Source organism: Peromyscus californicus, unplaced genomic scaffold, assembly GCF_007827085.1.
Source record: "Peromyscus californicus insignis strain IS unplaced genomic scaffold, ASM782708v3 Scaffold_16__1_contigs__length_79575227, whole genome shotgun sequence".
NCBI lineage: Eukaryota > Metazoa > Chordata > Mammalia > Rodentia > Cricetidae > Peromyscus > Peromyscus californicus.
The window spans coordinates 27554785-27568136 of NW_026294458.1; the positions used below are offsets into that span (position 1 = coordinate 27554785).

A 13352-nucleotide genomic window follows, 5' to 3' on the forward strand; every position below is an offset into this window, starting at 1 on the left:
AACCTAATAAAGAGTCCTCAGTGAGCAGTGCCTTGAGCAGGGCTCCAGTTTGCACATTTTGCTGGCAAGAAGAAACAGGTATTTAGTGATGTACCCATGGTAGTCACTTTTCTTTGTGGTGACAGAATACCCGAGAGAAGCCACTTACCAGTTCCAGAGGGTTTCAGTCTGTGCTTGCTTCGCTCTGCTATTTTTGGGCCTCTGGCAAGGCAGGACAGCATGGCCCAGAGAGCATGACAAAGCAGAGCTGCCCTCTCATGGTGGCAGAAGATCTGAGAAAGAAAGGAAGGTACCTGGGTCAGGGTGTACCCTTCAAGATTACACTCCAGTGACCACCTCCTCTAACCGACCCCACATCCTAATTTCTGCGACAACAAAAGATACCTAGTGTTAATGTTGGTTTAAGTGTCAAGGTGATAGAATCTAGAATCACCTGGAAGGAAGTCATAATAAGGGACTATCTAGATTAGGTTGACCTGGGGACACATTTGTGGGGTTTTACTTTAGTGGGAATATCCACCCACAGTGGGTGGCATCATTCCCCAAGCAGGGAACTGAACTGTATAGGAGGGAGGGAGTGGACTGAGCAGAAGCATGCATGCGTTAATTCTTTTCTCTCTGCTGTCGGGGACTGTGGGGGTCCAGCCCCTCGATAGTGCCCTCCCAGGGTCCGGGAAGAATCTACAACCAGCTGATAATTAATCTTTGATGAAAAGAAATGAATCTATGTACACAAAACTCCTTAGTCCATATACTTTATTATTCTGTGTCAGTTACAAGCTTATATTCTGCTCTCATATTTAGCTCATTTCTTGCCTGATTTCTGTCTACACTTATCTGCGGTCCCCTCTAGGTTCTATCTTAATTCCTTCATCTAGCTCTGCCCCTTCTAGGTTCTCATCCATCTTATTCTTTCCCATATCATCTCCTCTCCCATCTCCTCTCTCATCATCTTGTTCTTCCCCATCTGGCTCTTCCTCATCTTCCATCTCATTCCTCTAGTCCTCTCTTCTAGCCCTTCAATCTAGTTCTTCCCCATCTCAGTTTGTTCCTCTCAAGTTCTTACCCATCTAGTTCTTCCATTCTCTTTTCTCTTCTCCATCCCCCAGTGCCCTGAAAGTCCTGGTATATATACACTTACAAGCAGTATTCCCTTAGCAGTGCAAAGCCAGGCTTCCAGGGTCAAACGGAAGGGTGATAAGAATCACATAGGGAGGCAATAACCGTTAATTATCATTTGCAACCCCAAAGGGAAGTGACCAGTGGGGAAATGAATTAACTAAAGGCTAAATTCAGGTAATATCTAAGAAGAGGGCTCTTATGTGCTCAACTGTAGTCTTAAACGTGATTAGTAGAAAATGTTAAGAATCTATAAGTTGCTAGGTCAATGGGAGAAAATAAAACTGTCTTCTTTTTTCCCGTGGCTCCTATCTGTCCAAGCTATCTGCCATTTATCTGCAGGGTGGGGGAAAGTGTGCTCAGTCGCTAGGCAACCTGTGTACAGCTAGATGCCTCTGATGATAGTTAAAGGGAGATCTGGAACTGGAGGTAAGTTTTGGGAAAGGAGGAAGTAAAGCTTAATTGGCACATCCGCCAGGCCTTCTCAAACAGGTAGCCTGGATGGTTAAGTCTGTTCTTAGAGAGTACAGAGGTATCTCTGATAAGGTACTTTCCTCCATCTGGGGATGGACCTGGCCGGATGCTGCTAATAATGATAATTACAGGGAGGCTTGAACTGGGGTTCTGGTTGAGCATAGCTGTCAGCGCAGAAAGTTATCTAAATATTCCTAGAAGTGGTTAGGTAAGGCGTTGAAGGTCTATAAAGTTAGTAAGGATGTAAGAAAGGAGGGTCTGAGTAAATTGTGTAAAGCTATTACTTAACGTCCACCTGACCTAGGCAGTGTCTCCTTGTGGAATTTATCTTAAACCAGGAGACTTGCATGTGGACTGTTACTACTGCTAGTCCTTGAAAGTGGCTAAGGGAGATATCTGATTCCAGAGAAAGCCTTTACTGAGGCTGTTCTCCAAATACCTGGAATGTGTATGTCCAGAGAGTGATCAGTCCACACTGTTAGCCTTTCTTAGGGAAAAGTCAATTGGGAAAACTGTGAAGGCACACATGATTTTCATAATAGAAGACAGCTGAGATATAACAAGCCAAATAACACCAAAAGCTCCTTGGCATTTGGCTTCCTCTGGAGGAATTTCCTGATCCCTCCAGGTAGTGACTTTGCCATAACCAGCTGAGTTCTTATGATCTATTCCTGCGGCCCACAGCACTCTGCTTCTTGACTATGGATGCAATGTAACCGGTTCCCTCTGGTCAATGATGAACTATAATCTGAACTGTAGTGAATAATATAGATCCTTTCTCCCCTAAGTTGCTTTCATCGGGGTTTTATAACAGCAATAGGAAAGGAAACTAGTATAGCTTGAAACCCAAAAAAGTAGCATGTTTGTGTCTGCAAGAGTATCCCCAAGTTACCAGGGTAAGCATGTACAACTGCAAAGACCAGTGAGGAAGACTCCCCCTCTATGAGGGTGGGTATCATCTAATTGATTGCAGATCTGTTGGCATTGGTATCCCTACTCACAGCTGGGACTTCGAAACATAGGGTTTGCTAGCATTTGGGTTCCAGAACATATATAAGCCACCCTCTCTCTGGGTCCCTGGACACTCAGTCAGCCTAAACCTGAGAGTCACACCATAGGTTTCCCTGGTTCTCAGGTTTTCAGACTTCGACTGAGCCATGCCACCAGGATCCAGTATCTCCAGTCTGAGGTAACCTAGCACAGGACTTCTCAACTTCCATAATTACATGAGCCAATTTCTTTAATAAATCCCCTTTCATATGTCTGTATTAATATCCTACTGATTCTCCCAACATACACACATATAATGTAGTAATACTAAAACTGAGTTTTTAGTTGATGTTTGGAATTGGTTCCATACGTTGTTAAGTACTTGTAGACTGATTTTTTATTATACTTTGCTGTGACCTAAAAGGATTTAGGTTGACTTTAAAAATTCAATAATTATTAAGATATATATTTTTATATAACTGCAAACAAGAAATCAGAGTCAAGGTAAAATAAATTATTAAATAAATTATTAATAGAGTAAGTCTGGATGAATTTTTATATAGGCCAGCACATACTGAAGTCTACTCAGTTTCTATAATGTGGCCTACATCTTGACTCCGTGCTCCTTTCTAAGCAGAGCCAAGAGAGGAACATGATCAGTTTTTATACCTGGAGATTCCAGAAAAATCAAAGCAGAATGCTATTTCCTGAACCTGGGAATCCAGGCAGACTGGTTAATATTTTTAAATGTGTTTGGATGGATATCTTCTTTGTTTTAGATTTCAGCTCATGTACATTTACACTGGGGTATTCTCAGTAAATGTTTCACTAATGAACTAGTAAAAATCCAAGCAACACCCCCCTCCCCCAGCAGCTTTAACCGTAAGTCAGTTATATTTATTTCTAATTTTAGCATGTAGCCAGCAAAGCTTCATTCTCTCTTGGGCTCACAGCAGACTTGGTTTGAAGTAGGCAAGCCAGAGACCTGGGCTAAGTGAAAGGGTCTGTGAGAAACCAATAGGAAAGCTTCCTGGGATTATTTCTTCCTTTGGACCTGAGAACTCCAACAGGGATATAAATCTAGCTTCAGCCTTCAAACAAACTACAAAGGAAATTAGACGAACAGAAAAGGAAATTTGAAAGGAAACATTCGCCTAGAGTTTGGGGTTGGCCTTAGTGTCATAGAACAAGTGTTTTCCTAGTTCTCAGTTTGGCTTTCCTGTTGCCCATACGCAAAACTTAGTAAAACTGAGAACAGAAATGAAGGGATGGGGGGGGGGGGGGGAGGAGAGAAGAAAGGGGAGGGGAGATGGAAGAGGAGGAGAGAGAATGGAGGAGAGGAAAAAAGCCAAGGGGAAGGAAGAAGGGAAGGGGGGAGGACAGAAAGGAGAGAAGGGTCATTACAGAACTTTCAACTGACCCTTATTTCCAACTCCGTTTTGTTGAGTGAATTAGAAATGGATATTGGGTTTGCTTTACTCATTTTAACATTCAAAAATATTTAAAGGTATCTCATCCCCTAATTCTTCCATAGATTTGTATTAATTGTTGACAGAAATGTGTTCTGCTAAAAACCAAAATCAAATCAAACTTTGGGAAGCAGTTGCTTTCAGCAGCTGGAAACAGCAGAACCATCCTCACCTGCTCGGTTTCAAGCAGCATTAGGGCTTGGGTATCTGTACTTCTCTTCCCTTGGAATCTTACATTGTTATTGTTGACTATCCTTTTGTAAAAAGCAACTTTGATTAAAGATTGTTCACGTTCTTGTATAAAATGTTACCAACTCTTCCAGGAGATGAGTCAGTGCATAAAGCACATGCCACACAAATGTGAGGACCTTGGAGCAAATTCCCCAAACCCAGGTAAAGCCTCACGCAGCAGCACGTGTCTGTAAGAACAGAGTCCCTGGGACGAGATTGAAATGAGCACATTGTTTGAGGCTGGGCTCTGGGCTCTGGAGGCCCGGCCACCTCTGCCATGCCTAGTTCATATGCTGAGTAACTGATCTCCTTGACGCCCTTCTTCCTGTAGACCTGTTGATTTGACCAGAGTTCACACTGGTTTTAATTTGAAAATGGTATTTCCTCTTTTTACAGCCTTGCCTCCCCTTCCCCCACCTCCCCAACCCCCTCCTCTGCACCTTATCCTTCACTCCTCTCTTTTATATATCCTTTTGCTCTCCTGCCTGAGAAAGGACTGGATTTCACACCTAATTAAAAAAGATTGCATTGCCTGCTGTTCCCTTTCTTGTTCGGTTCTCTCATTCGCAGGCAGCTTTTTATTCTCATGCTAAGTCCTATCCGTGGACCCCTGCGGCGTACAGGACAAGCAGGGGCAAAGTTCCTCTAAAACTGAGCACCGGGCCCTCCACCACCCATTTCTGCAGGCAGATTTCCCCTTGGGGACTCAGCCCTGCTGCAGCCCCATCCGCCTGCTCTCACAGAACAGTCACTTAGAATAATTACATCCTCGCTGTCCACAGGACAGTTCCCTGAATGTTCCCAGTGAGTGTCATCACAGGCTGACTTTTTTGCTCTGGTAGAAAGCCAGGTGGGTAGGTTATTCTTTTAAAACAATATGAAGAGATCTATTTTTAATAACAGCTTTCTCTGCCATCAGTTTTATTGTCATTCCACTGTGGGTTTTCCTAAGGCAATGTGGCATTTTCAAATACACAAAAATCTATGTAAAGTTGTGTAGTTTTGGAAGAGTTGGGGTTTCCAGGGAAGGGATGTTAGTCCGTTTGGGGGTGTTTGGGGACTTTTGTGTTTTTTTTTTCTTGGTTATTTTGAATAGCCCAAAGGCCTATTCAGTGTCAGTCTAGGAAAGAATGGAGTTAGCATTTTCACACCATTCCTTCCTATACAGTTCTTGAATACCATCTAATCAAGATTTGTTTTCAATGGGGGGACAAATCTACAGTAGGCTATTTCAAATTTATTCCATTGGAATCTATACATTAATGCCCATTGGATGAAAAGGACGTGTTCACAAAAGCCTGGACTTTGCCTTACTGTGGCAGAAACTTTCCCACTGTATTCGCGTTAAAAATGAAAGCAAGCCTGGGAAAGGAATTGCCTCGGCATTGTGTGCTGGAGGGGTGAGGCGGCCTGAGTGGAGAGGCGACATTTCCATCACATCTGTACCGCTATCAGCAAAAGAGAAGTCAGCCTTTCATGGCCGCTCACTGCAGTGGGGGCTGAGTACTCAGGGAGTTGTTTAGAGTCTTGTCCATAGACATCCAGAGGGCTGATAAGGTCAGCTTGGATCTGTGTATAGGCTTACCTTTGCCTCTGGGGTTTTTAGTGAAGTTTGTGAAAACAGTAATATAATACTCATATAGACTATGTAGCAAATAACCTGATTGTTTACATTTGCTAAATCTTCACTCAAGTTTGGTCAAACAGATTTTTCTCATGAAGCTCTGTGTGTGTGTGTGTGTGTGTGTGTGTGTGTGTGTGTGTGTGTGTGTGTGTGTGTATGAGAGAGAGAGAGAGAGAGAGAGAGAGAGAGAGAGAGAGAATATGTAAGATAAAATAGAGTTTTAATACTCTCTCTCATCTCTTTTTTTTTTTTTTTTTTTTGGTTTTTCGAGACAGGGTTTCTCTGTGTAGCTTTGCGCCTCTCCTGGAACTCACTTGGTAGCCCAGGCTGGCCTCGAACTCACAGAGATCCGCCTGGCTCTGCCTCCCGAGTGCTGGGATTAAAGGCGTGCGCCACCACCGCCCGGCATCTCTCTCTCATCTCTTAAACAATGTCTACCATAGCTTTTAGTCTCTCTCTTTTTTTACAAAATGAGAATGAGGATGGTCCTGGATCCTTGGCAATTCACGTGTCATTTCTCAAAGCACCAAAAAGTATGGGTTCTAATCCCAACTCTGTTACTTGCTTGCTTGATGTATAAAAGTTTGATCAAATCAGGTAGAAATTTTAGAACCGTAACTTCCTCTTGCCTCAAACGGAAATAACAATAATATCTTGGAAATGTACAGGAATGATTCCTGCAAAAACAAATGAGGTCTTACACAGGAGAGAATTTCATACTCTGTAAAATGCTATAGGACATTAACCAGCATGCCCATTGGGAAGGGAATGCTCCTTAGAATCCACTGAAGGAAGTCACCCATATCGTCTGACCTTGTGACTGGCACTGTGGTCACATATGCATTGAAGAGATGTCTCTACCTGTGTAGAAAGAGATGTACTGATAAGTCTACCTTGCCCAGAGATGGTGATCCTCCTGCCGGCTGTGTACAGCCAATTAACTGTGCAGCTGCTCTTCTACTGAAAAGAAAGAGGCTTCAGTGACAGGGAAATCCTGTGTGGAAAATCCTACATTTTAGTTCCAGGACCAGTTGTGTTATTTCTCATAAATAAGCAGGCATGTGTTGTACACTCTCACACACATGTGTATGTGTCTAAGTTAGATGACTCCAGCTACAGTGGAGTCCCCAGGCCTAGGAGCAGGAAGGCTGGAGGACATCTTTTTAACTTTTAACTTGAGAGCTGATGGTTGCAGCAGCTGGATGGACCCTAACGCCAACTCCCATATAGGGACAAAGCATGTGATGTAGGAAACCGGCAGGAGAAAAATCCAGAGCCACACCACCTGGGTTCCTACAACAGCTCTACCACCAGTTACCAGTACAGCCTCGAGCACATTGCATAATTTCTCTGGTTTTAATTACCCAGTGTATAAATGGGAATAATAAATGGAGTAATATGCATGGAGTAGTTTGGACAGTGTTTGACAGACAATGAGGCTTGAGGAAAAGTTGTCCTTATTATTGTCCTTCTAGATATGCATGGGGGATTCAGCAAGAAGTTGAAAAATGATCTATTGACTCAATTCATGGACATCCATTCCCAAATTATTGGGATCTTCATCTAGGGATGTATTGTGTATTAACGTAGTTTTTGAGGATTTGCCATGATCATTCAATTGTGCCACTGGAATCTGTTTTATTAAGTAAAAAAGTTGGAAAAGTATCACCTCATACAGTATTTCCGACACATAATAAATAAACCTGATGAAGTTGAAAGAGGTTCGCCTACCCAACATAATGTAAATTGCGTCACTGGATGTGCTGCAGGGGCTTGAGGGCATTTATCATGCTTAGACCTTATGAGGACCAATTGGAGGAGCCAGGCGGAAAGTGTGGCTGGAGCAGACTTCCCTGAGCACCTTTATCCAAAGCCGAGAAGGAACCTGAGGAGGCAGAAATGCCTGCTGTGCACAGGCTCCTTCCGCTGGGGTTGTTTACTACAAGACAGATCTAAGTTACAATCGATGTGAGGGCTGCTTTGTTCTGAAAGCCCACTTTCTTGTCCTCTCTCAACCTGATAGCTCAGTTCTGTGTTCATAACTCTTCTCACCATTGGGACCAAATGCGTGACAGAAAAAAAAAAAAACTTGAGGGAGTGTCCTAGTTTGATTTCTGTTCCCGTGATAAAGACCATGACCCAAACTAACTTGGGGAGGAAAGGGTTTACTATGTTTTACAGGTTAGAGTCCATTACTGAGGAAAGTTAAGGTAGGAATTGAGAAGGGAAACTGTGATCTGAATATATTGTGTATAAAAAATTTTTTTTCAATTAAAAAAAAAACGGAAGGAGCAAGCCTACAGGGAGGAACACCGCGTGGTCCTTTGAATAAGAATGGCCCCCATGGGCTCACATATTTGAATGCTTAGTCATCAGGGAGTGGCGCTACTTGATAATAAGGAGCTGTGGCTTGGTTGGAGTAGGTGTGGCCTTGTTGGAGGAAGTGTCTCACTGGGGGAGGGCTTTGAGGTTCCAAAAGCCCAAGCGGGCTCAGTATCTCTCTCTGGCTGCCTGCGGATCTAAACGTGGAACTTTGAGCTAGTTCTCCAGCACAGCGTCTGCTTGTACGCCGCCAAGGTCCTCGCCATGATGCTAATGGACTAAACCTCTGGAACTGTAAGCAAGCCTCAATTCCTTACTTTGTAAGAGTTGCCTTGGTCGTGGTGTCTCTTCACAGCTGTAAAACAGTCACTAAGACAACTTGCCTCCCAGCTCCTACTCAGCCTTCTTTTTCCATACTCCCCAAGACCATCTGCCCAGGGCTGAGAGGCTCTCCTCCATCAATTAGCAATCAAGAAAATGCCCCCAAGCCGGGCGGTGGTGGCACACGCCTTTAATCCCAGCACTTGGGAGGCAGAGCCAGGTGGATCTCTGTGAGTTCGAGGCCAGCCTGGGATACAGAGTGAGTTTCAGGAAAGGCGCAAAACTACACGGAGAAACTCTGTCTCAAGAAAAGAAAAGAAAATGCCTCATCATAACAGTTTAATCTGATGGAGGCGATCTCTCAATTGGGCTTCCCCCTCCCTGGTGCCTCTGGTTTATGTCAAGTTGACAGTGCCTAGCTAGCGCTGGTAGGAGAGAGTTCTCCAGCACAGGGTTCCAACCCATGCTGGCTTGGCTCCATTGTAATAATGGACCCATAAGGCAGGCCTGAGTCTTCATTTCGTTGTATATAGGAAGCAGAGAATTCAAGAAGCCACAGCAAGATCAGCCCCAGAGGGTCCCATGACCAGTGGTTACTTCCTCCAACCAGGCCAGCCTCCTCCCTTTCACCACCTCCCCAAAGAGTGTCTTATTTTTAATCTATCTCAGGCTTAACCAGCTCATTAAGTCAGACCCCTCCTAATCTAGTCATCAGTGATGATGCCCTCACAGACAGAACCAGAAGTGTTCCTCACTAATCTTTCAGGCACTTTTAATCCAGGCATGTCTTCTGTCAAAAGAAAACATTGCCGATTGTGAGGTTACAAGTGTGGTTCTGACTGAAGAATGACTTGTAGAAAGGTATTCTTGAGAGACATCTGAGCAGTGAGGTAGAAAAATGGAAAGTGCCTGGGACTGGTCTATAGCCGTCTGTTTGGTTCTCAGTGTGGAGTGATGTTAACAATGGTATCACCTAGCCAGACAGCCTGAAGCATTGATGGCAGTTGGTGAAGCTAGCAGAGCTTCCACAAAGATTATTGTCTTCCTTCTGGGAGCTGTTTAATAGTTCTACAAACTGTCCTGTTGCTCAAAGTAAGCTTGTATCCCACCTCCAGTTTATTCCTGCTCTCTTGGACTAATTATTAGCAGTGCTCTCTTTCACTCTGAAAGTGTCCATTTTGAATACTAAATGTGATCACCTAGTGTGATCACACTCAGCACATCCAGCACCAGCCTTTTAAAACATTTCTTGTACTTTAAAACATGTCCTCTTGCCATGTACTTTAATTGCAGAGGCAGGCAGATCTCTGAGTTCAAGGCCAGCCTGTGCTAGATAGTGAGTTTCAGGACTGCCCGAGTGACACAGTGAGAACCTATCCCCCCCCCAAAAAAAAACCACCTCATTAAAGCCTCAACATCACCTGTATCATACATGAAGAGTGTAGGTACTGAGAGCAGCCAGAAAATGCCCCCTCTGCCAGCAGATTGCATTCCTCATCCCTCTGGTGATCTGGAAATCATGGTGGAAGCTGTTTGGTAAACATCTTAGTCTGGGTTGAATTTTCCTAGAACTTTTGCATATATGATATGGGATATGGTAATATATCATGTAAACTAGGAAGGGATTCATCTTTAAACTATGAATATTGTTGCTGCCTACCAATAAAAATAAGAAACTTCAGTAACCTGAGGAGGGGGGAATTAAAATTTCCCAGAGGACTGGGATTAGGCCTGTCCAAAGCGAGGCGGAGTATTCCCTGAACACAAATGCACCTTCGCCTACCCAGTTCTTCTTGCCACAGTTACAGGAATAGCAGGCATCAACCCATCTGGTTATCCTTTCAGAAGACAACGTTGCCTGAATTTTGGGGGGGATCAGTACGAATGTGATATCCAAAATAGCTGAAACACTAAGACCCGAGGTGGGGAGGAACTCAAGGCATTGCTTGCCTAGGCTACGTGTGCAGCCTGCCCAGCATCTTGTGTATGCATCTGCAAGGTTCCGGCTTTACTCTTCTGAGACCTCAGTGTTAGAAATCCAACCGGCAAAATCTCACTGTGTGCCCTGTCTTGTATTTGCCTCACTGTACTGCAGGTGACATCAGTTGCAAGGGGATGACCGAGCGCATTCACAGCATCAACCTTCACAACTTCAGCAATTCCGTGCTCGAGACCCTCAACGAGCAGCGCAACCGTGGCCACTTCTGTGACGTGACGGTTCGCATCCACGGGAGCATGCTGCGCGCACACCGCTGCGTGCTGGCAGCCGGCAGCCCCTTCTTCCAAGATAAGCTGCTGCTGGGCTACAGCGACATCGAAATCCCGTCGGTGGTGTCAGTGCAGTCGGTACAAAAGCTCATTGACTTCATGTACAGCGGTGTGCTGCGAGTCTCACAGTCGGAAGCTCTGCAAATCCTCACAGCCGCCAGCATCCTGCAGATCAAAACAGTCATAGATGAGTGCACACGCATCGTGTCACAAAACGTGGGCGATGTGTTTCCAGGCATCCAGGATTCTGGCCAGGACACACCAAGAGGCACACCAGAGTCAGGCACATCTGGCCAGAGCAGTGACACGGAATCAGGCTACCTGCAGAGCCATCCACAACACAGTGTGGACCGAATCTACTCGGCGCTGTACGCTTGTTCCATGCAGAATGGCAGCGGCGAGCGCTCCTTCTACAGCGGTGCAGTCGTCAGCCACCACGAAACTGCACTCGGCCTGCCCCGTGACCACCACATGGAAGACCCCAGCTGGATCACACGCATCCATGAGCGCTCCCAGCAGATGGAGCGCTACCTGTCCACCACCCCTGAGACCACACACTGCCGCAAGCAGCCCCGGCCTGTGCGCATCCAGACCCTGGTGGGCAACATCCACATCAAGCAGGAAATGGAGGATGACTATGACTACTATGGGCAGCAAAGGGTGCAGATCCTAGAGCGCAATGAATCCGAGGAATGCACGGAAGACACTGACCAGGCCGAGGGCACAGAGAGCGAGCCCAAAGGTGAAAGCTTTGATTCCGGGGTCAGCTCCTCTATTGGCACTGAACCTGACTCAGTGGAGCAACAGTTCGGAGCGGGAGCCTCCAGGGACAGTCAGGCGGAACCCGCCCAACCTGAGCAGGCAGCAGAAGCCCCAGCTGAGGGCAGTGCCCAGCCAAACCAGCTAGAAACAGGTGCCTCCTCTCCGGAGAGAAGCAACGAGGTGGAGATGGACAACACAGTGATCACTGTCAGTAACAGCTCTGATAAGGGCGCCCTACAACAGCCTTCAGTCAACACATCCATTGGGCAGCCATTGCCAAGTACCCAGCTCTATTTGCGCCAGACAGAAACGCTCACCAGCAACCTGAGGATGCCTCTGACCTTGACCAGCAACACACAGGTCATTGGCACAGCTGGCAACACCTACCTGCCAGCCCTCTTCACTACCCAGCCCGCGGGCAGTGGCCCCAAGCCTTTTCTCTTCAGCCTGCCACAGCCCCTGACAGGCCAGCAGACCCAGTTTGTGACAGTGTCCCAGCCCGGCCTGTCTACCTTTACTGCACAGCTGCCAGCGCCACAGCCCCTGGCATCATCTGCAGGCCACAGCACAGCCAGTGGGCAAGGCGAAAAAAAGCCTTATGAGTGTACTCTCTGCAACAAGACTTTCACAGCCAAACAGAACTACGTCAAGCACATGTTCGTCCATACAGGTGAGTGTCGCTTCTCTGAAAGCTTGGCAGCAGGATATGGAGGGCTTGGGGGCAGGGGGCAGGGGGGCGGGGGCTGGGGAGAGAACAGGACAATAGGTAGAAGGGAAGGGTTGGAGTCATCTTTCACATCTTTCACGGGCCCCTTCTAGAAGTCTAGCTATACCCGTCATAGGAATAAAGTACCCCAAATCATAAAAACCCTTTATGGAAAAAGGATGCTCCAGGAGTGTGCAGCCTGCAGAAGAGAAGACTCAGGGCATCATATTCAAGTGCCTGAGTTTTGGAGGTGACGCAGCATAGGTTCAAAGCTTGCTCTTTGGAGACAGACTGCTCAGCCTGGAATTCAGGCCTAGCTACTTACTACTGAACTCTGCCACCTTGGAAGAAGTCACTTAACTACTTTAAACTTGATTTCCTTTGGGGGTGGGGGAGAGGAGAGAGAGAATAGTAGTGATGTACCTTCCTTGTCCTGCTTTTGAGAATTATATTGACATACATGACTTAAAGGCGTTCCTAGCATAGTAAGTTCTGTGTAAGTTGTAGCTGTTATTGCCATTATTAAGATGGCTGGGAAGAAGAGGTAGTAAGTTTGTTCTATTTGCTCCCAAAAAATAGAATTGAACCACTGAGAGCTCTACAGAGTCTTTCAACTAAATAAAAGAAAAAGTTCACCAGTCCAGGCTGCTCTGGGCTGTTTGCTTCTCCAAAGGATTGTTTTGTAAAGTTACTGTCCAGAGGACCAGGGAAGGATAGTGGTCTCCTGGACTCTTACAACTCCAGAGATAACGCTCGGCAGACCTCTGAGCCTGCCCTTTCCCTAGCTGTATAATGGGACACAAATACGAGTATCTCCACATAAGAGATCATCTGAGTGGTTATGGCTTCCCACAGGTTCTCTTAGAACTAAAGTCACTGACTGCAACAATGATAGTCATATTTGAAATTCTTACAAGAGTCACACTCCTGGCAAAGTTTTTAGTCTAGGATAGTGATGTTAGATAAAACCATTCGTCAGGGAATTCTTCCATACTTGAATTCTAATACAGGGGAAAAATCCCCTCGCAGAGCAGCCGCACATCTCACACCAGGCTAGCACAAATCT

General features: G+C 45.7%; 1 protein-coding gene across 21 annotated transcripts in view; it reads left to right on the plus strand.

Annotated features, from left to right (window-relative positions):
• Positions 1–13352, plus strand: part of Zbtb20 (zinc finger and BTB domain containing 20) — a 786974-nt gene that overhangs the window by 746180 nt on the left and 27442 nt on the right. For all 21 annotated transcript variants that reach the window (XM_052740705.1, XM_052740707.1, XM_052740708.1 and 18 more), the window contains one exon: positions 10646–12250. In XM_052740705.1, coding sequence (XP_052596665.1) covers positions 10646–12250 — 1605 coding nt within the window. The remainder of the gene's footprint in view (positions 1–10645; positions 12251–13352) is intronic.